This window comes from Coturnix japonica, chromosome 8 (assembly GCF_001577835.2).
Source record: "Coturnix japonica isolate 7356 chromosome 8, Coturnix japonica 2.1, whole genome shotgun sequence".
In the NCBI taxonomy this organism is placed as follows: Eukaryota; Metazoa; Chordata; class Aves; order Galliformes; family Phasianidae; genus Coturnix; species Coturnix japonica.
In genome coordinates this window covers 4,062,303-4,086,646 of record NC_029523.1, presented here as the reverse complement: position 1 = coordinate 4,086,646, position 24,344 = coordinate 4,062,303, and the positions used below count along the sequence as shown (strand labels likewise).

General features: G+C 43.9%; 1 protein-coding gene across 1 annotated transcript in view; it reads right to left on the bottom strand.

The window, feature by feature from the left end:
- NOTCH2 (notch receptor 2) overlaps nt 1–24,344 on the bottom strand; it is a 76,701-nt gene that overhangs the window by 35,946 nt on the left and 16,411 nt on the right. Inside the window, exons 3-8 of the mRNA XM_015869367.2 lie at nt 23,334–23,593; nt 22,282–22,617; nt 17,325–17,447; nt 2,010–2,243; nt 1,297–1,452; nt 16–204 (exon numbers count right to left, since the gene is read on the bottom strand). Of these exons, the coding sequence (XP_015724853.1) occupies nt 16–204; nt 1,297–1,452; nt 2,010–2,243; nt 17,325–17,447; nt 22,282–22,617; nt 23,334–23,593 (1,298 nt within the window). The remainder of the gene's footprint in view (nt 1–15; nt 205–1,296; nt 1,453–2,009; nt 2,244–17,324; nt 17,448–22,281; nt 22,618–23,333; nt 23,594–24,344) is intronic.

Here is a 24,344-nt window from a genome sequence, read left to right as displayed (position 1 = left end):
AGAAACTCCCCTCACCTGGCATACAGAGACATGTGAATCCTCCAATTTTATCCAGACAGGTGGCATCGTTCTGGCATGGATTAGAATGGCACTCGTTGATGTCCATTTCACAGCGAGGTCCTGTGTATCCCTTCAAACACTCACAGTGAAAAGAGCCTTCTGTGTTGACACATTTCCCAGCGTGTTCACACGGATTGCTGTTTGCTGCAAGAAAGATAAGCGTGTGTGGCAAAACCTTTCCTCTGACCAGGAAAGCCACAGCATCCTTTATTAGTCATGGTCTTTTTCAGTGGTCATTCCTTCCTGACAAGTAATACAGGGGAAAGGACTGTTCACCCCAGTCAGGAAAGGCTAGTGTGACTGAAGAGAACATGTAGCAGTTAATTGCCTGTCAGAGGCAAAAAGAAAGATTACCATCATCACCGCAGGTCCTAATTATTAATAACAGTCCTTAAAAATAGTATTAGGTGGCAAGGATTAGAGAACTAGTGATGCTTTGAAGGCCTTATCTCTAGATCATCTTTCTGATTTACTTTTTTCCTGAGGCTGTCAATGTGTCACCGGAGCCACAAAACCAAATTTGTCCCTCATATGTTTTCAGAAAGGAACAGCCCTTTTGTCCAAGGCAGACTGAAGAATGAAATTCAAAGCAGTGCTTCTTCCCAGTACTTTCATACTGGTTAGGCATACCCCTCTTGCAACAAACTCCAGTAGCATAAGCTAGCGCACACAGAACTGCCAGCAAGTTTGTGAAAGTCCAGCTAATCCTCAAAACACAACAGGGTGATATCAGAGAACTACAGCTTTTAAAGCCCACGCAATCACTGGTCTCAGAGGGCACTCAAGAGTTCTATTCATATTGTGGCTGCCAAAGCCTTTAGTTATTTCTGCCATGGGAGAATCTGCAATAGCACCCCTGGAAACTGAGGTACTTCTGTTGCACCCTGCAGGTCTCTGCCAGCTTAACTAGTCTCTGTGCGTGCTCCTCACACAGAGCTATATCTTTGCTGCACAACAAAAAATGGTTAAGTCCATCATCTCACTGTCTTCCATATTCCAGATGCTAAGATGTTCAAGCATGGGCATCTACCCTGACTCAGCACGTTGCCATGAGTCTCTCACAAGATTTAGAACTCATCTAAAGATGCTGAAACAGAAAGGGGAAAGCAGGAAAAGAATCTCACATGCATTGAGAAGCTATGACAAGATGTGTACGCTTCTTCCTCCATTAGTTTATTAAAAAAAAAGAAACTGACCCCTGGTTATCATATTCACCAGCTGAAAACAGGAACTTACCCATTGCACATTCATCCACATCCTCAGTGCAGTCTGCTCCCTTATGGCCTTGAGGACAGGTGCAGATATAGTGTCCATTCACAGGATTGGTATCACACAGAGCTCCTTTCTGGCACGGGTTGCTAACACACGCATCATCCAAGTGGCACAGAAGACCTAGAGAAGCATACAAGCATTCATTCAAAAAGTGAGATGCAGCAGCCAGACCATATGTTACACAATCAAATTATCCATCTCAGTATTTCAGATGGAGAATCTCACGTCCAGAACCTTACAGGCCTCAACCCAGGCTTCAACGACCACAGGGTTTTCACTACACACTTATGGAACATCATATATAAATACAGACTCTGTGACTTCAGAGGTCTCTGCAGCCTTCTGGAGCACTGCAGTTGCTTACTACTACTTAAGTCACCTCCTGGGAGCAGTTAACCAGCTCTTCTCTCTTAACAAGCACGATGATTGTTCTGGAAGCTGAAAACATTTCCTTGCAATATAAGCTGAAAGAGTTTTACAGTTTAATATAAATAGTTCTTTGTTCCTAGCTGCAGAGATTTAAGAAGTCTTTGCTTGTGGATAGTACATACTTCCTTTTGTCTTTTGATCACAAAGCACATAAAAATAAACACACCACTTTAAGTACATGCACAAACTTCAGAGTTAAGAAGTATTTTTCCTGAAGTGCAAGAGCAAAATGGGTTTTCCATCCTTACCTGCCTTTCCTTCTGGACAAATGCAAGAAAACGAAGCCACTCGATCAATGCAAGTCGATCCATTAGCACAGGAGGCCGTGAAGCAATCATCAATGTTTTTACTGCAGTCATCCCCACTCCAGCCATTCACACAGACACAGGCGTAGCCTCCGTTGTGGTTGGTGCAGGTACCTCCATTCTGACAAGCGTTTGGCTGCAGCTGACATTCGTCAACATCTTCAGTGCAAAACTGGCCTGATGCACGGAGAGAAACAGGTTTTATGAAAGATCATGCTGGATTAAGAGAAGATTCCAGAACAGATAGCACAACTAAGAGCAACACTTCAAACTGACTGCTACTTCTTATCTCAGCCACACACAGAAAGACACAAGCCTGAGAACTTCCTACGGTGCTGCTGTCAAATTACACAAGTCAACCAACATCCCTACAGGGCCCCAAAGAGGGAATGAACTGCAAATAAGCTGGAAAGGGTACAGGGAGAGAGCCAGAAGACAGCCTGCAGCATGTATAGATACATCCGAGATCACCTGAGAATGCAGCAGCCAGAGGGACTAGGGAGAAGAGAGCCTCACAAAGAAGAAAAGATGCTGGCCAAAGCAATGTCAACACGCCAACAGCAAAATAACTACCAGTACAACTCACTTTTCCCACATAACTATGCCATGAATATGATTTGATAAAGAAGAATCTTTGAGATTCCTCTACCTGAAATATTTATTTACTTCTCCCCAGGTATTTCCACACACAGCCCCATTTTTTTCCTTTTATTTATGAGGATTACAGGTATGTAGTGAAGCTGTGCAGGGAGAAAATTAGGAAAGCCAAAGCAAGAACTGAGCTTGGCTGCTAAGGTAGAGGAGAACAATAAATATTTGTATCAACACACCAACAGCAAGAGGAAGGCTAGAGAGAACCTCCATCCCTTGTTGGATGCTGAGGGCAACTTGGTCACCAAGGATCGGGATAAGGCTGAGGTACTTAACGCCTTCTTTGCCTCAGTCTTTAATAGTAAAACTTGTTACTCCCTGGGAACACAGCTCCATGTGCTGGTAGATGGGGAGAGGGAACAGAATAAGCCCCGCACAGACCACGAGGAGATAGTTTTGGACCTGCTCCGAAAGCTGGATGCTTACAAGTCCATGGGGCTGGATGGATTGCACCCTAGAGTGCTGAGGGAGTTGGTGGATGTGGTTGCCAAACCACTCTCCATCATTTTTCAGCAGTCCTGGCTGACCAGGAATGTCCTGGTGGATTGGAGGCTGGCAAATGTGACGCCCACCTTCAAAAAGGGCTGGAAAAATGATCCTGGCAGCTACTGACCCATCAGGTTCACCTTGGTGTCCAGGAAGGTTATGGAACAAATAATCTCAGGAGCCACTACGAACTATTTAAAGGTCAGCCAGGGGATCAGGCCATAGTTCGTTCTATGACAAGGTGACCCACTTAGTGGATGAAGGTAAGGCTGTTAATGTGGTCTACCTGGACTTCAGTAAGGCCTTTGACACTGTCCCCATAACACTGTCGTGGAGAAGCTGGCTGCCCATGGTCAGGATGGGTGCACACTCTGCTGGGTGAAGCACTGGCTGGATGGCCGGGCCCAGAGAGTTGTGGTCAATGGAGTTGAATCCAGCTGGGGGTCAGTCATGAGCAGTGTCCCCCAGGGCTCAGTGCTGGGGCCACTTCTGTTTAACATCTTAGTTAATGATATTGATGAGGGGATTGAGTGCACCCTCAGTAAGTTTGCAGACAACACCAAGCTGGGAGGGAGTGTTGATCTGCCAGAGGGAAGAAGGGCACTACAGAGGGACCTGGATAGACTGGATCCACTGGCCAAGGTTAACGGCATGAGTTTCAATAGGGCCAAGTGTCGGATCCCACATTTTGGCCACAACAACCCAAGGCAAACCAAAAGAATGGGGAAGGGGGGCCGGAAAACCGCCCGAAGGAAAAGGAACCTGGGGGGCCGAAGGAAAAGGGGCCGAAAAAGAACCAACAAGGGGCACAAGGCGCCAAAAAAGCCAAAGGCAACCCGGCCTGGAACAAGAAAGGGGGGGGGAACAAGAACAAGGAAAGCAACCCGCCACCGGAACCAGCAGTGGGGAAGCCCCAACCCAAAGAACGGGGTCAAGTTCGGGCAACCCAAGAAAAAAAAAGACATAGAGGTACTGGATCAGGTCCAGAGAAGAGCAACGAGGCTTGTGAAGGGCTTGGAAAATCAGCCCTGTGAGGAGAGGCTGAGGGATCTGGGGCTGTTTAGTCTGTTTAGAAACTGTTGAGTTTTTTCAGTGGGTAAAAACTAATGCCTACGTACCAGTTGGTTTCATCCCAGGCTGCAATACGGGAGCACACATGCCACCACATCGTACTGGTCATAGTCCACAATAACTTCTTTGCAAAAATCTATTTCTAACCTTTCTGTTACATTAAATACTCTGAAACTGGAAGCTTTATGTTACTTTTTTAATCCTTTATTTTGGTATTTTTTCCAAGGTTCGTCGTACAAAGCTGGCATCATGTCATGTAAAACCAAAAGACCTCCCCTTTATCACACGATGAGATTAGATTAACTTGATTTAAGGCTTTTTTTTCTTCCCCTCCAGCTGACCCCACCTCCCTCGCTAGCTTCCAGTAGCTTTCCATTAGCTGGGCCAAGACTGGTTTAAGTAACTGTGTTGCTATTACCAAGATCCTCCCCCCCTTCTTCATTTCCAGCTATTTTATCAGGTGCACATTTATATTTGTCTGGAATTCCCCTCTTATTCCAAGAATAAGAAACCCAATAACAGGCCTTGCATCTTTGCTGCCAGTTCTCCTAGGCTTCAGTTTATTCAGGATTTCCAGTTAAAAAGCAGTGACAATTGAGCAGCATCCAATAAGTGCATTTAATAATGGCCTACAAATTTTGATGCATGTGCACATCTTCCTCCAACTCACGAAAACAAAAATATTTAGTGTTTCTCAATGTACCCCCCCCAGCCATCTCCATTTGTGGTACTCGAACTACGATTCCCCTTCTTTCCAAAGTACTCAAATAAATCTCAGCCTTCAGCCCTGTAAGCCCTGGACATTGTGGCAAAAGCATAAAATGAAAAGTAGAAATAAGAAAGGAGTTGCACAACTGACTGTTCTGAATGCTCCTCCCTACAACAGAAAGACCTCAAACCCAGGATCTTACCATTTGAAGAAATGAGATAACATTTCAGTAGCAGCGCTAGCAACAATAGAGCTTTCAGAATTACAACTCATTTCCTGGATAACTTCATAGTTGGGGAGGAAGCCTAACACTTCACATCGCTACTTACAAAACAGCTCTCTGCATTATACAAAACAAAACCATGCATTTGTCAGAGCAGGAGTCGTCTGTTCATTAGCTTTAATATTAACAACTCCTTTAGCTTATCAGCAAACCAAACTGGAAAGAATTGGTTATCTCAGACTGGTTCCTAGCAGTCGTGTGTATCTTGCATCATCAACACAACTAACTTCCTTTAAAAAAACAAACATTCAAGGCGTTGTTTACTTGTTATAAAAGACATTTTCCTTCTCCTCTTGGAGGAGGCCCAACAAAGATCAAAGAACACACGCTCTGACGAACGCTCATCTGCAGCAGAACTGTTTTGCAGAAGCATTCTTGCAGCACCTACATCCTCCCTTTGGCTGCAGCCAACTTAAACTTGGTGTCACTGAGGCGTGAACCATTTTCAGCTGATGCCGCCAGGCAGAAGTTCTGTGCCTTTCTCAAATCATTTGCCCTGTGATGCACAGAACATCACTCTCAAAATATGAAGTTTACAGGTTTGGGTTTTCTTGTCAGTGGTACTGATTCATTTTGTTCTTTTAAAGCAGGTATGGTGAAGATTACCCCCTCAAGCCATCTGGATTTGCTATTGCCTTCCCATTTGAAATGTCATAAGTGTTATCAAACCTTTGTGATGCCCCTGGTTGTTTTTTGTTTTTGTTTTTTTTTTCCCCTAGCACATGCAATCCATTTCTATAAAGAACAGTATCAAGTGACATTACCTCTGTGCTTGCAAGAACTCTAGGCTACTCCATATTTCCACCCTCCTAAACTGAAATAGATTTAATAAAGAGTATCAACACTCCACAAAAGAGGAATAATTCAGAGTTTAAAGATCCTTGAGCAATTCATCTATGTTTTAAGAATGTAAGGTGTTTGAGCTCCTTATACTTGACCTTCATTCAGCTTCCCAAATGCATAATGCTCCTTTTGCAGCTACTAGATCACAATCATATTAGTGTTTAATTACAAATATGAATGAAACACCGCCTCATCTTCCAGCAGTTTGCTTTAAAAACAAAGGAGATTAATCTCATAGTATAAGAGAGGCATAAATGAGTAATTAACTACTGCATTGTACTATTGGCTGCTGTAATGAAAAAAGCTTGTTCTCTATTGAAGCTGTAATTGAAAGCCAGACTTAAATAAGGTCTAGGCAAAAAAATACCAATCCAAAGCAGCATAAGGCAAGCGGAACCTATCAACTTAATGACATTCATTAGCACCCACAGCCTCATTGCCTTCAGGCAAAACAATAACAGGCTTCAAAAGATTTCAGACCTATTTCTTCAATTATCACAAACACCAGACCAAAGTCCAAGGAGTTGGTGAGAACACAAAGCAATTCCAAGCTCACTAAAAACGCTTGAGATCTTATTGCTCATCTGTGAGCGGAGGGGCCTGGAGATGCATTACACAGCACAAACTCTTCAAAAGAGAAATGAGACAAAATGAGATACACTATTTGTAAGAAACCCATTGATGGCTTATCTGTGCTCTTTAAGTGTTAACAGCACGAGATTAATGGTCAATATTGGTAATTCTTCCATATAGTGTCCTCTTTCAGGAGCTTGCACACATCAATAACTGGCTTCCAAAAAAGCCCTCCTGTATTGCAGCAACACCACTTCATCCTCAGTGAGACCAAACCATGGCCTCACCACTCAACATCCTGAAAGGGCTGGTGTATGCTCTCAAAATGGCCTCAACTCTCAGTTGCTGTTCAAACTCCAGCAACAGATGAGCATTTTGTGCATCTGCTGCAAAGAAAAGATCTGATGCTTCTGTTTTTTTTGCAGCCTGGATTTCCATGTGGTGTCTGTCCTGTGAGCTTCTTGAACGGCTTTTTCACAGGGAGCATATGACACAAACAAGGCCTTAATTCCAAATTTCTCTATGAATAACCTTCACAAGGTTTCTCTCTGACACTGGTAGATTTAAATTAAGCGAGGCAGCACTTCCCTTAAAGTTTACTTGAGGGATGCAGCTTGACTTAACTGTAATGGAACTAAGCCTATTTACTTGAAGCAGCACACTTGGTAACCTTGTTTTCTGCTTACTAAGAAGAATCAAGTCTTTCATTCATGAACTGAAATTCACCTTCCAAGTGCAAACTTCTAATCCGTTTAGCTGGAAGTTTCGACAGTTATTTCTCTACTTGTGCTTTTGCTGCTAAAAGAAACACTGCAAAAGCAGTGTGAGTTAGGGAAGATGTGAGCTTACATAATGCTTCCAGCTCAGATACATAAATCGTACATTTTAACGGGCATGTAAAAACACACATAAACCACAACAAGAATGGAAGCACGGATTACTCCAAGAAACTAATAAAAGCCTAACCTGACCTTGATATTTGCAGAGCCTGGGAAATCAGCAAAACGCCGACTCAGGTTTTGAGTGACCTTGTACAAAGTAAACAGCAAGTCCATCCCGTATTTCTAAACTGGAAACTAGAAGTAGAAAAAGGGAACAGCCTTCAACTCTTAGGGCTTTTCACCTACTATGAAACTAAGTTACTTCCTGTAGGTTTCCCTTCAGAAAAGCCGTAAGGAATGCAGCAGACGAGGCACGTGGGCTGCTCCCATTGACAGACCCCTGGGCAGGGGCTCAGGAGGTTCTCCTTCAGCAGACATAGGATGCAGTGGCCTGAGGCCCAGCACGTAGCTGTGCCAGTCTGCCCCAAAGAGAAACAGCCTCCTGCTTAAGCTCTTTTTAATACAAAGAAAGCAAAGTCTACCAAGGTAATGCAGCACGTTAAATGGGGGCAGTCCTACACAAGGACTAGAGTATTAGCTTAGGACAAATAAGAAGCCTAAACAGTCATCCTGGGAAGCAGCAACAGATGAATCCAAAAGCTGATGTCACTGAGCCATATACTCTGCATAAAATCTAATTTCAAGACAGGAAACCAGACTGATCCTACAGCTGAACACAGGCAGGACTTTCTGTCAGTTCAACCAGAGGTCTTCATCTTTGGCAGAGCATACTTTCCATAAAGGAGAAAGTTTTCTTGGCCTCTTAACAGCTCTCCAGCAGTGAAGATTGCTGATGCACAGCTGTAGTGCAAGAGCCAAAGCCTCCTGAGAGGAGATATCACATGCAATTTACGCACTAAAAACATTTAGTAGGACAAAGGACACAAACACATCACAGTGCCTTGAAAACTGAGCTGGGAGGAGTTCGCTGCATCTGTGTCTCACAAAATAACAACCACCTCAGCACTGGACTCAGACTGAACTGGACATCAGAATATCTTAAATGTGATGCTGGAAGGGACAGGTCAGTGAGAATTATGAACTGGCCCTCAGGTTTGCATGGGACCCACCATAGAGGAAGGAGCCTCCGGAGTCAAGACAGCTTGTGCTGACAGCATCCCTTCAAGCTTGTCATGCCCTCTGACTAGCACATCCCTTCACCAAGGTTGTACCATCTCTCTTGAGAAGGCTAGCTGGGAAAACAGTGGATTTAGGTAGATTTTCCCTGAAAAAATAATTTTAATTCACAATGCATTGCGAAGATTATTGCAGAGTATTCGAACACGATCAGTGTGGCTGAAGGCGGCACGTCTCATTTGAGCTGTTTGCATTTCTTTTTCCTCTTTCAGAGGACTACTAAGTCACAAGGTGAACTGCATCATAGTGAGGCACAAGAACTGGTGAAGAGATAAGAAAGCATTTGTGCAAATGACACATTCTAATTACAACAGAAGGTTACACAGCGCAATACTTCATGGGACCATAATGTTATTTCCCATCTTCAACCACCCATGTTCTCATTCAGGATGCCAGCTGGCACAGCACATCTGTCTGGGGAAAAACATTTCCCTGTCCAGTCCTTTCTTTCAAGGCAAGGAAAACGCCACCCATGTTGCCTGAGTAACCCAAAGCACGTTACTCTGTTAGGTCAGAACAGTGGTTTCCTCAAGTCACTGAGCAAGACTCCTCAATAAATGAGAAAGCATAGGAAAAATGGCCTCCGGAACCATCAGGTCATTCAGTTAAATGGCATTTGTGACAAACTGTTTTAGCTTCCACATTTCTGATTTGTGTATTTGGAAAAGCATCCCACTTATCTTTAACCCACAGAATTATTTATACTCCTAGAGAAAATTAATTTATCATTAATAAATACATACAGACACTGGAGGATTTAATTAAAGGCCTTGAAGATGAACAGTAGGCAGCAGTATCTTAAACAAATGAGTATTTATATTGCCCAAGAGGAAACCAAGGAACTTCAGACAGACTCATCCAAGTGAGGTTGCTGGGCAGCACAACAGCAGGGACGGTTTGATGCAATAAATGCCAAGTACAATACAGAAGGAAACAGACTTCTCATGGAAGGCTTGCGGCGTTAGACACTCCTTGAGGAAAGACTTCGGCTTCCCTGGAAGAGTTCACTGGGGACTTTGACACAGCTCACAGCTTTCATAAGCAAAAGAAACATCACTGATGAGACATCTGACTGCAAGGAAGAACAACTAATGCAAACAGCTGTGTAATAGCAGTGCCATCGCTTCAGTTCAGAGCACACTTTGCAGCACTGAAGCCACCACCTCTTAATAAAGAGACTGAAACTGGGGTAGAGATCGGAGTCTGATAGACTGATTGAAGAGACTTACTAAGCAAATATTATTCAGAAAGCGAGAAAGATTATGATAAAAGTACAATAGTTATTGCAAGGAAGATACATAAGTGAGCAAATATTTTCTTTGTATGTTTTGCCACCTGTTGTAGTTTGCTGACACAAGGTATCATTAAAGCAAAGAACTTCAAACTTCTCTAGAAGAGGCAGTATCTTGGTACAGATCAGTGCTCAGAGCAATGAACGGGGAACGCTAACAGGAAAGGCTCTCACATGCACGATGTCCTGATCACATCCAAGTTCCAGACCCTCTGCTGAGACCTCAGCAACTCCCTGTGGAGGATCCAACGAATACAATTGCTACTCAGCTGCAAGGAGGGCTGACACACAGGAGTGCAATGGACTGTGTGTTTCCATCTGCAAAATGTCATCTCCTCACTTGCACATGTCTAGTAAAGGTCTGCACTGCTTAAGTGCTGAAATGGTTTTCCCTGGATAAAGAGCTGGAGCCAAATACTTTTTCCCTTTTAGAAGACTTCAGAATTGAGAGGCATCATGGATATGAAAGAAGCGCTCCATGCTGAGCATATTACAGCACCTTGATTCCCTTTGGAACACACAACTACAGGGCAGCAAAGTGGTAACAACCATCCCCAAACTTCAGATGACGTTTTCTTTTTGTGTTTGTTTTTTGTTTGTTCCATTTATGGGTTTTGTTTTTTAAGATAGATCTATTTCACCTTGAGCGAAGTCAAACGCCGTCCAGGATACCAAATACTTTAAGCAGTTAATACAGAATCTGAACAAGTGAACATGAATCTCTGCAACTGTAGTGAGCAAAAAATCTGTGTTTATTTTAGGCCAATACAAAGGGAACAACAGTTTAATTTCATAACTGCACTCAGGGGCATGCAGCAGAAGTAATGGGCTTTTATGAGGGATTTTACAGCCTCCAAATACAAAACTCTGGGCTTTAAGAGACATACACACACCCTGATCCACCGAGCACTGCCCTAAATTGCTCCACAGACTAGTGGGCGGGGAAGTGCTTTCTGACATTGCTGTTCAGAGCCAGCGTTACAAATGAATAGAACAATAGCCAAGAAAAATCACTAGTGCACTGATGATGGATTGGTTTAATATGGCAGTGACTGATGAAATGATTGGGCACAGCAGGAGGGATGAAAAACATCAAAATGCCATAGATATCACCGTGCTGCTCTCCATTCTGCTCTTCTCTTCAGCTCCTCTGGAAAAGCCAGTAAGCCAGGGAAATCCCTACCACAGAGAAATTTCTGCGAGGCAAAAATGTAACAGCTGGAGCTATGCTGACAATAAAAGCTTCCTATTCTTCAGCTATCTCAGCAACACATCTCTATTAATTAGCCAAAGATAAATCACCTCTTCCAAGTATGATGGAAAGGGCAGAAACTGCCAGGAACGAGGCAGCTGTGAGCAGCACAAGTGTGAGCTATCAGCCTGCTCTCAGGCACACATCCACCCACCAGACTCACGGTGGTCTATTTGTTTCAGAGCCAAACACGTATAAGATGGACTGAAAGCTCAATACAACTCCATAAGAGATTATTTGGCACATATGACAGTAAAGAGCATTTCCCAGCCTGGAAAGTCACCAAAGGCACACTGGAAGAGGCAGTAGCATGGTTTAAATTGGATGCTGTCATTCTGTCATTGGATCAATTCAGCCGTTAACACCTGAAGTGTTTTACTGCTGCTACCTCCCTATCAAGGCCTGCTGTGCAGAAACAGAAAACAGCAGGCAGCAAACTGGAGGTTGTGTAGGTGTTCCAGAATTCACACTGAGTAGAGCACTAGCGCTGTAATTCGTAAGCCCTGCAACATCAATCTGCAGCACACAACGCTGGAATAAGGCACCACAAGAACAATAACCAGCATCCTATCTGATGCTTCCAATCATTTGCGCTCCCAAACTTGGAGCTGCCAGCTCTGGAGCCGGCCACAGGCTCCCTTCTCCCTTTGTATTTGCCAATTCAAACATGAAGGGAAGAAAAAGAATCATAATCCCTCTTGGCCTCTCTCAGAGAGCTGCCTCTTGGAGATCCTACTACAGTGACAGCAAATCACCGGCCAACTTGCCAACTTTGGCATAGACAGCTCTCAGTAAGTACCCAAAGAACCACAGTGCTTTTTAATACAAGTTTGGAGAGGCACCACAAAGTCTGCCATTGCTGCACAAAGGGAAAGTGACATGCACGCTGCACGGCTGCCCATCAGCCAGAGCAGGGAATAACCCTGGGAGCACTCACCAGCAGGTAAGAATCAATCAGTAGCAGCACTGCACATTCTGTCATTTAGGAGGCTGCTGCATTCAAGATTTATGATCCATATAATACAGCATCAGAGTTGGCTCCACAAGTTTTCAAGCCTCTGCTTTAGCAAGGCAGCATTTCTCTTTTATTTTTTCACACCAGGCATGGCTTATTACCATGCTTATCCTAATACAGAAGCTGGGGAAAGTGGTGCTCAGCAAAGTCTTAAAAAGAAAATAGCAGTGCATACAATCTTACCTAAAAATGTTAAACATTAGCTTTTTGATGTTTATCCTTCCTTCTTAGCAAAGAAAAGTCACGCCTGCCCTGAGTTTAAGGCTGGCATTTTCAAAGAGAACCAAGGCAGAGCGCAAATATTGCTCTAATTAAACAGGACCCGAATCCTTAACTCCTCCCCTTTGAAAATTCCTGTAGAAAAAGTAACCCTTGTGCTAGTGTTTAAGAGCATATGACCAAGCTAACAGCTATTTTAATTAAAAAGCACTGCTCTGCTGCCTGAAGAGCTTTTCTGCTCAAGACAAACATTTGCTTCTTAAGCCAGCTTCCAAAGCGGGCGTTATTTGGTGAAGTCAGCTGTTAGCACACTGTGCTTTCCTTCAGACAAAGGTCTCCTAGATTTTAAAATACACAGTTTGCCGAAGCCCCTTTTCAGGCAAAGCCTAAGCCTAAATAAACACAACTGCCATGGGAGCCTCACTCTCCCAGACAGCGGGAGGGAAACAAAGGGGGGAGGACAGAGCAAACCCACAGCAGCAGGGCAGTGCAGGTCTTCCTGAAGCGCCTGAGTGTGGGCACTGCATGTCCCCGGCCCCACGGCTCGTCCCAGAGGATGAGGAAACAGAGCCAAGGACTTCACTGGATGGAGGATGCAAACCAACCTCTATTGTACTCCACTCCCAAAAGGTGACCCAGGGCTAACACGGGTTCACACTGATCCTCCAAAGCACTGCACACTGAGCAGGAGCCCTCCTAAGCCAAGACAAACAACAGCGCTTACAGCAAGTGTTACTTCAGTACCCAAAGCCTTCTTGACACAGAGCTCCATAGGTTAGATCAACACAGTAAACAGGTGCATTTTAAAGACAGCCTTGTTTCTTTATCTAAGTTGTGGTCTGGAATAACTGAGCTGCCCTTCTAACCTTGGTCTCACTGCCTCCTTGGAAGGGCACCCTCACCTTCACACGGTTCTACAGTGTGACTACCACCGCTTTCTCCGTATCAGCTCACTCACGAGACCTCTGTGAATTTTAATTCCTGATCCCAAACAAGAAGTCATGAGCTGGCTGGGATTTTTTCCGAGATTAGTGAGTCAAAGGGACTCACACCAGCAAATACCAGACCTGGTTCAGAGCAACGGTGGCTCAGAGCAGGGAGAGAGACATTCCTCCTCTGACAGCAGGAGCCCTCTGCACAGTTTAACTGCTGCAGAACCGCAGCATCAAGCACAGTCTTTACATGCCAAAGACATTATCCAGGATTTGGGGCTCACTTTGAATCAAATCACACTCGCAGCACACCCAGCTCCCTGGCCTGCCAGGCACAGAAGAACAGACTTTAGTAAAAGTATCTTTATCTATTTCCACAAAATCTGTGACAGTGTCTTGAGACGACATAATATTTTTTGTCAGGACCAATGTTTAAGACTGGGACAAGATGAAGACAGACTTCAAAAAGAAAACCAAAACTACCGGAGACACAGTTAACATTCCACAACAGAAAAAATCTGGGGCAGCTGCACAAAAGCAAGTCCAGGATCGTCCTGCCAATTACAGATTCAGGAGGTTGACAGTCATTACAATCCTATGAAATAGGAGAACTTTGCAGGTGACAAAAACATCAGTGACAGCAGGAATTCCTCGTCCTTATTGAAAGGCAAGATTTTATCTTTCCGGAAAAAGCAGTGAATGAGAAGGAGAAGGCACACACTGCAACAAAGGAGGAGCAGAGGGCTCTGTGAGAGGCGTAGGAAATCAGACGAAAAGCAAACAGTCTCTCAAAAGCTGGATTCCAGCAGCAAACAGAGGAAACATTCAAAAAATGCACGCTCATGTAGTCCAGCCTACCACCTGTCAGAGAACCACAACAGGCAGATGGTTACCAAAAGGAACTGGAACGGATTCTGTTTCAATGAAGGATGCTTCAGCACTGATTTACACAGAACTGTTCTTCACCGGCTGGAATGAAGGCTTTCTGCTGCTGCACCGTAAGCACTCATTAGGACAGACAAATTAAGAGTTGTTTGTTCAGTTCTCCCCTCTCTACCAGCCTTAAAGATGATTTACAGTGTTATAAACATTGTTTGTGCAAAAGATGGACCAGCACCACTTCTATATTTCCTTATTGCTGAGTAACTCATTTTTATTGCAGCTTACTGCTAGCAGAACCAGCTGCAATTTAACCTTGGGAAAGTCACCTCTCTCCAAATCTGCTCCAGTAGTGCTCTATCTACATTCCTCATCTCCAATCTGGATGCATACAGCTATCCTACATTGTCCTGGTCATACATGAAGAAAGAGACCGAAGTCAATTCAAAGAAAACTTTCAAAGCTTACACCTCTGAGGTGTCATGAGACATCATCACTTGCCCACACGTTTACTGGGCAAAAGGAAAATGATGAATGTTATAAATGAATTCTTAAAAGCCAGCATGCCGAGTGTTTTTCAGTACACAGGCTTTTATGGAAAGCAACATACAGAAAACCCCAAATACAGGCCCCCATAAATACTCAAACCAGCAGTAACGCTGCAGAGGAATGGCTATTGCTAAGGCATCCTGCAGACAAGGGCACAGCGCTGCTGCCCTACATATTTCAGACATGACGACACGAACATGCATAGCTACTTCTGGAGATACTCGTGTTTGAGTTCAAACACCAAAACTGGCGCTGTTCATTTTGGACAAGATAACTCAGCTCCCAGGAGACTCTAATGCTCATAGTTCAAGCAGCTAAACCACTGTTTCCTCAACTGCGAGACCAGTTTTAGTTCTCGACCGACCTGATTCTTAAAGTCTACGAAGTCAATGGCCTTGAGAAGCCTTTATCTAAAACCACTGCTGCATTGATAACCTTAACATCGCCATAAACAAAGGAAATTCTCAGAAAAAAAAAGGACTCAAATTGTTTTAGAAAGCCCTGGGAATATAAAAGCTTGGCGAGTTCCGCCTTCCAGGGTTTCTCAGGAGAGAAGCATCGATTATGCGCATATAATTCTCTGGATAGACTGCACAGATAAAAATAAGATGGCCTAAGACTTGGCCACAACACCAACAATTTGTCTTAATGTTAGTCATGAGACCAGAAAAGGCTCAGAGGGAGAACCATCAACTGCACTGCAAAGTGCTTCAGTGGTTAATCAGAGAGAGAATCTACCACAAAACCAAACAGATTCACAGCCCTTTATCACCACGGCCTCTTCCAGGTGCAGAAGTCATCCCTGGTTGACAGCAGCCACCCACCCAAACCCTGTAAGCCATGCTAAGTTTACGGCACTTTTACAAATCAAAGGAACCCCCTGGCAGATTTTAAATTCAAACCATACACATTCAGACTCCATTATCTCCCTCCATCACGCTTCAGGAACTATCCTGAAATTAGTCTACTACTGACACGTTGGAAGCCACATCAAGGTTGATAACTTCTGTGGCACGGAGCAAGACTTGAGGAGTCGCTGAATGGTTTCTGGCTCTGCACCCAAACTCTTCACGCTTCCATTTGCAGGAAAGCCTTGCCAACACTCAAATAGAGGAGCAGTATACAAGAATGGTACTTGTTCATTAAGAGGAGGACTCACTTTCTACACCAAGTTTCAAAGAGCTACACAAGCAGTGCTGCATTTCTCTCTCTCTCTCTCATGTGGTTTTAACTTCACTTAAGAACACCTCATTTTAAAATTAATGAGGGGTCTTAACTACCAGGCCTCCTTAGCAGTCAACAACAAGCAGTTTTTAATGAGAATGATGCTTTCCAAGGAAAAAATAACAACTAAAAATGAAACCCTTCGGTCTCTAGTAGTCAAACACCTCACACTACATTTGTCTGAGCTGCCAGTAAGTACAGATGTTCTGATATCAAACACAGTATTTTCTAGATGGAGTGAAGAATGCGCTCAAAGTTCTTCAGAACTGGAGGAGCTCATTCAGGCTTAGATCCAAAACAAATATCCCAATTTACTTAAGAAAAAAAATGCATTGTGATATGGACTCCATTTGCCAGTTCTACGGTTGTTCCATTTCCTATGACTCCGAAAGAAGAGAAGACTTCTACCCAACTGAAAGCGTGCCAGCTAAGAATGACTACCATGATTTAAAGGAAAGAAAAAAGGAAAAAACCCACAAAACCGAAGGTATTTGTTTATTTCTGAGGTATGGGGACATTTTGTGACTCAAGATGACACTGAATTTCCTGTAAGCTACTTCCTTACGTCACGCATGATGGTTTCTTGAAATACATATTTTCCCCCCACTACAGACATACTCAGAGTAAAACAGACTTGCTTAGGAAGCAAAAGTAGCTTTGCTTGTCTAAGAACTCCAGATAAAAATTACCCAGAGCAGACAAATAGCAGTAGCAAAAGTATAAGCTTCTCATGTATCGTATTCTCTTCCCTCCCTTCTCCCACCCATGCAGTCTTGCAGATTGCTTCAGCTCTTTAGCAGTGCTATTATCCACATAAGGATCATTATCTCACATTAAAAACACCTCAAAACGTATCAGGAAATCACTGATGAACAGACTTGAAATAGCAAACCGTGGTTCATGCTTTTGTAAAATACACACCCTGTTACAAACTAATCCATACAAGCAGAAGCATAATGCAGAGTCGTGCTGTTTGGTGCCTAAAGAATCACACCACTTCTCTGTCAAAATCACATGCACATAAGCCTGTAACGCTGAATAGTGCAGTGGGAAATGCCTTGTAATGTGGTAGCTTTGATGCAAACAATCTTACTCTAAAGGCTTCACTGACATCTGTGCCTCAGACTGCAGAACAAGTACAGATGTGAGCTACACTCAGCCTTTTGCAACTTGCGTTGCACGCTGGGAGGAGGCCAGAAGTCCCACATTTCATTCCTGTGAAGTGTGCCCTGATCACACAGGAATGATTTCTATTGTACATACCTGTCCACTGCGGTGGGCAGCGGCAATTGTAGGTGTTCACACCGTCCACACATATACCCCCATTCTGGCAATTGTGATTTGGGCAGTCATCAACGTTCTTCTCACAGATGTTCCCCTCGAAACCTGTTCAAAGCAGAAACAAAGCAGACTGAAATGGGCTTTCCAGGCTCTTTTGAAACAGAATTCATCCTTTATGCAGCTTCTTCCACCACCCTCGTTTCTTCCCCCTCCCTTAAAGACTTGTCCTGTTAACCTAATCCTGATGAACCAGGACATGGCAAGCTGACCAGAGACTTCACTGGATGCCTCTGCTGATAGCATGTCTGGCCTGACAGAGCACCATTCCAGACAAGTTCTACCCATAGCGAAAAGGTATTTGGCGTTCGCTTTGTGAATAGCCCAGGACTGTTTCTATACTATGGCTCTGTCAAGGTAGAACACACGCACTTTGAAAATCAGCCTCCAAATTCCTGATTTGGTCCTCTTCAGCATCAGGAAAAAAATCAGCCTATCAGCACATTAACCACTGCCCAATGAATGCTGATAAATTAAGCCCTGAATGAAAAGCAGACGAAACCAGATGCTCAAAATCAAAGCTCCTCATGAACACAGTCACACTCTACCATGCTAGATTTTCTTTTCCCTTTAAGTAAGGCAGCTGTCAGTAATTCATCTTCCCCTCAATTTCACATGCTGCTTCACCTCACGCTTCATTAAACAAACCTGCCATTTCTGCTGGTGAGATAGCTATTTATCAAGGCACAAGTGGATGCATGCTAGTGTGGATGAAGTAAGCGGTTCCAGAACACATGCATTAATTTAAAACATCAGCTTTGCCTCTTCACTACTTTGGAATGTAGTATTAACTTGACACAGCCCTCTCATCCAAAACTACACTTTAACCTCCTCTACTTTTGATGCCCTGTTCCAGAAAGTTCTATAACATCTGCATTAAGTTACACAAGCCCTCTAAGCAACATATGATCTGCCACAGAGCCTGCTATATGGCAGATGAGCCTGAGACTGTAAAGCTCTGAAACAACTTCTCCAGACACCCAATTAATCTGAGACAATTTGTGCCCACTCCCACCTCCTGGGCTTCTCCAGTAACACAGGGATGTGCTGGAAGCAAAGAGAAGCATTGCAGATAAGCCATATCAAATGGACTGTCACTTAGCAGCAAGGAAGAACAGACTCGACATAAAGGTACCTGCAGCACTGCTCTCTCTCAAATACCTTCTTACCTTCACCCAAAGATCCTGCCAAGTTCATTACAGTTGGGTAAGTTAAATTGAAGAAGGAAAGAAAACCAAACGAACACGTTTAGTTTGAATCTGTAACCTCATGGCATCGTCTTCCTGGCAAAAGCTGTTAAGGAAGGATTACCAAGGAATACAACTCATAACAAATCACTCTACTTAAAACTATATAAAGCTACTATAAATGACAAAGGCTAAGCCTTAAAACAAGATTTGTCCTATCAGCTTGCTTTTGTGACTGAGGAGAATTATCCCACTGACCACAGATCACACTCATGCCAACAGTGTGATTAGTATGGATAGACACCCACAACCACAAGCCAGAAAGGCTTAAGCTCCTATCTCCTCAGCTTGGAGGATGTGAAGACCAGCTCTGCTTCCTAGCATGTAGTAAACAAGTCCCTGACATCAGGCATTTATTTAGAACTATCTACTTAAAACACTGCAATACTGCGATCCGTCTCCTTTGTGAATAAAGCTGCCCTATGGAGATCTAGCCTTCTTAAAGGGCTGATTCTTAAAATCAGCCCTTTAGAGTCATGGTTGTTCAGGCCAAGGCACATACATTGGAGCATGACATACACAAAGATGCTGAGACAAACTTCCCCTAAGCTGGGTTCCAGGACCTGGTTTTACAGTTGCATCATCTGAGGTTTTTCCAGAACCCAAAGAGTTCTGATGTATTTGGACACCTGAAGCCGCTCGCTGCTTCTCCCTGCGCTGGGATTAATGCACTGCCCTTTGCTTTCTGCCTGCAACCCATAACCTGACTTTTGCTCTACATCTCCAAGCACAGCCAACCACAGAATGAGAACCTCCAGGGGAAAAGCGTTCCCACTGTTAACAGAGTGTTCTTCCTCCTCTAGTACACAGAGGGATACAAGTAGATAAATTTACTCCTATGTCATCAGTAACCTCCAGCCCATCCCATAGCACCATACACCCAGTTCTCCCTGAATATTAAAAGCTGATATTAACTTCAAGCTGGAAGTTAGATTTCCTACTGCACCACCATGCCATGGGTGCTGGACACCTCCTGCACTGCACAGGGCAGTTTGATGCTCCACCACAGCACGGCGTGAGGTTACTTCCTCTTCCCAGGAAGTGTTCCAGCTCTCGTAAACAGCCTGTTCTGGCCTGACAGATAGCTTCCTGAACAAGCCCTTGGAATTCCCTAGGGTCCTTATCTTAGTTAATGGCTAATTATTTTGATGGATAACAATGAATAATCACTTTCCCAGCTAAGAACTTCCTCTATTGACTTGTTTAACATTCCACTGAAGGTTAGTTGCCAAATGAACTCCTTTTTTGTCCAATATTTATAACTACGAGCTCATTCTTATATTGAAAGGACTTGCTAGTGCTTCAGGTTAAGTCCTTTTCACAGGAGTACTTTTTACTATGACTGTTACTACTGACCAAGCCTGCCTACTTGTCTACACTCCTGTCTTATCTAAAAATCAGCAAAGCCCAGAGGAAAAGCAATTATATCACAAAGACAGAAATTAAGAAGCTGCCTTTCATACAGATCTAACACCGACAGCATCTCATCGCTTACACTTGCCCCAAAAGCTTTTTCTGGTACACATGACTTCATGAATTGCCTCATGGATGATTCGTGCAAACCCACAACCTAAATAGGAACATGACAATTGGAAAGCATAGGCTTGGCTACACTGTACATACACAGCACTTGCAACACTGTAAGAAAAAGAAAGGTGCTGAAACACTGTAACTTCAGGTTGTAGCTTTTCTTCCTATTTCCAACCCCTCATCTTCAAACACCTGAGCTCACACAAAATGAAAGTCATTCAGAAGCAATGAGGAGAAGTAGGGGAAACAGAAGTTGATTTCAGTGCCAGCCCAGAAGTCATTTAATTACGCTTCAATTGCAATTCAGGCACAATCAGTTCCTTCAAAACAGCTTCAGAGATCAGAAGACACAAAAATGACTTCGAAGACCATTCCCGATGTAACTGCTTCCTGCCACCACAACCCTAAGGCTGAGCCCCTGAAACATCTCCAGGCAGCCCAGAAAGAAGGGCTGGAGCAATTCCTTTTATAGTCACATTATTACGGGCACTGCTCCAATTCAGAGAGGGAGTCTAAAGAGGAATTCCTAGCCCACAGTCTTGGCAATATCTTCCAGACAAGCAGGACTCATTCGCTTCTTCCCTGGGTGTGACGGGCCACCACTTCCAGCACTGCAGAGGTGTCACAGCAGATAGGGTACTGTAAGGGGAAGGAAGTGGCTCGGAGCCTTGCTTTTATCTTACAGTTTAACATAAGCAGCGTGGCCCCTTCGGCCCCTCTCTCCTTTCCCCTCCCCACTCCTGTTTTTCAAATGATTTGTTTTAAAAATGAAATCAGCAAAACAACACAGCCAACTTAAACAAATACAGGAAACACAGAAGTGAAGGCTCTCAAAGCAGCACCAACTCCCCCACCAGCTCTATGAGTAGTGTTACAAGTCCAAAAAGGCAAATTCTAACCCCAAAACCTCTGTGGCCAGTGTGGGTACGTAACTGTTACTATAGCGATCTCATTTGTCTTTTCTGAGCATCCTTGAGCCAGCCCACACTCTGCTCTGGGGAAAACGTGCTCCTACCCAGACGTGCATCCCTGTAAAAGAGTGACAAAGCAGCCTGCCTTACCAGCATCACGTCCCGCAGGCTTCACCTTCCTCTCCTCTTCCCCCCCACTACGATGGTTCTACATCAGATCTTACATTTCCCACACTGGCCAAACAGATGTAAGAAAATTCTCAACGTTTCAAGGAGAAGGCCTCCAAAAAGCACTCTTCACAACTTCAGTTCTAAATGCTTCAGCACAACCTCAGGACTCCAGCTAATTCTCCTGAGAACACAGTGAATCCAGCATCCATGGCAGCAATATCTTTCACATAAATAACAAAAAATAAATGCTGAAGGGAGGAGGGCTGAGCTCTCTACATTACCACACACTAACTGTTCACGTGCCAGACTGCAATACGCTTAAGTGGAAGTCTAGTCAAAGGCATTTCCAAACAATCAGTTTTCCCAGGGACTGAGTTACACAGTAAAAAAAAATACTGACCTAAAAACAAAACAAAGCCCAAAAAATGATATGCAAACAATAGTATGATAAGTAGGTGGGGATGAGACTGCCAGAGTGCTAAGCAGGTGTTCCCAGAGAGCTCTCAGCCAGACCTGCTGTGGATAAACCCAGAGCAGATAACAGCATCAGAAAACATAAAAAATGATCTCCCAGAAAGTATTATATATTTGTCCAAAAAGGTTGCAGTGAATTGGAAATAAAACCTTGTCAGATTTGGAAGTACTGGAGGAGGAAAGGAAAGGAAAGGAAACTAACGCGCATTAGGGATTGGGACCAAGAAGGAAAAAAAAATACACATCTTCATTCAAGCACTGAAGTTCACCCTTTGACATAAACCATGTCTCCACAAGGGTTACATTACCAGAGTCTGTTTGAGGACATACTCCAACCTTGAATATATATATGTCAGTGTTTACTTACTTAATTCGCTGCCCCCAGTTGGGTTCCAAAGAAATCTGCTGTTTCCTGGCTGTGATCCAACCAGTCCCATCACTCACCCACCCATCACACTTCTTCCTTTCATACCAGAAAGTTAAGCTCCTCACCGAGTTTCCCACCTGATACATTGCCCCTCAGCCTTACTTGGACTAAGCAGCACTTACCTGGCAGACAGTTGCACTCAAAGGTGAAGTCACTTGTTTGATGGCAAGTTCCTCCATTCATGCAGGGTGATGGGGAACACGGCACATACGTGCTCTCACAGCGATGTCCTGTATAGCCTGGCTTGCACTGACATCTGAACGAACCAGGCAAATTGATACAGGTGCCCTCATGGTGACAAAGGCCTGACGTGGCACATTCGTTCACATCTATCTCACATTTCTGGCCAGTGTAGCCAGACTGACAGATGCAGGAGTACTTATGTCCAGATACGGTGCAAGTACTTCCATTGGCACAAGGCTGAGAGGTACAGGCATCAATCCACTGGCAGTCCTTTCCTGTAGGATGAAGACATAAGAAATTAACACAGAAAACAGTTCCACATGTCACGCTTCAGGTTACCCCAAAATGGCTGCTGTACTACATCCTAACCTGAACCACATACATAAAATGATTATAGGAATTAGTTTATATGTTACAATATCTGAAACAAAATTAACTTGCTGGTTACAAGAGAAAGTCTATAACCTATTTATGCATTACCAGCAAGATATAGAACAGTGATTTATAAAAATAACCCACAACCTGAAATTGAATCACACTGCCAGTCACTCTCTTGTTCTACTTTCCCTTCCAGAAAGAAAGGTGGGAATTTCCATGCTTCTCCTCAGGCAATCAATTAACATTTTCTCCACTGAAAGATTTTGCTGGCCAAATTGACTTCATTTACTCTAGAAGGTAGATTGTGAGTTACAATTGTAACAGCCATTTCGGAACAGCTTCTACAGTCAGTTTTCCCACGGGGACAGCCCCACAAGACATAAATATCCTTCTGTTTACGTATAACGGGTATGGAGTTTGACCTTCTCTCCCCACCCCCTTTAGCTCTTTTATTTTTTATTCTTTATTTTTATCATGAAGTCATTTGGACTTCATCTCATTTCCTGTGCTGGAGCTATTAAATTTTGAGAGCACACCGCAACTGCCCCCAAATGTTCTAGGATCAGGGAATTCAAAACTGTGGGGGTCTGAAGGCATGAATGCAGAATCCCACCTGTGTAACCCGGAGGACAGACACACTCATATGTTTCCTGGCCATGAGGATGACACGTTCCTCCATTCAGGCAGGGTTGGGACACGTAGCAGATGTGTGATTCAGAGTATTGACAGTCTTCTCCTGTGAACCCTGGAGCACATTTGCAGGTGGCCTTCCCTATCAGAGATGTGGTTTCACAGGTTCCCCCATTCTTACACGTATTGCTTTCACAGGGGTTCCTGTACTGGCAGTAGTCTCCAAGAAAGCCTTCTCGACACCTGCAGCAGAAAAGAAATGATCTGTAGCACATTCACCTTAAGCTTTGGTGGTCATGGAAAGATACCAAGAACAAAGTCTCCCCAGCACCTAAGTTCTCTTAATTTGCCTTAATTGACAGTAACACTGACAGTCCCTGATGATAAAGCTATAGATGTGGCAGATGAGGCTTTTTCCCAGGACTGAGCAACTTTACAGAGACAACTGAGAACTGAAGTTCCAACTCTGAAATCATTCACTACAAACCAAGGCAGTACTGCCTACAATCACAGTGGCTTTTGACATCAGAGCACCTTCTCATACTTCCCTTCCAAACCTCAGTATGAACACAAGCACTAAAGAACTGCTGAGTAACGATCGACTCCTCACACCCATCTGCACTATAACCAGCATCGTTCTGCAGAATGAAATTCAGCACTTTCAGAACCAGGATTTTTAGCAGACCCTTCCCCTCTGCGCTCCCGTGAGACAGGAACACCCATACAATCCTCCTGCTGATAGTAAACGTGGGACTGCGACGTGCTGCAGCCTGCCCTGGTGAGCAGCACCAGCACTGCAGGCAGGTCTCCCACGCCCCTGGTGAGCACCCTGATGGCAAGGTCACCGTTCCTCCCTCTCCCACAGCAAAGAGAATACACACACACACACACTATCTATAACCAGGGTAATATTTTATACAAAGATCTGCCATTACAGAATAATTGCAGTTATTTCTCTCTAACCTAAACTTATGTCAATACAGTCTGACTGTGC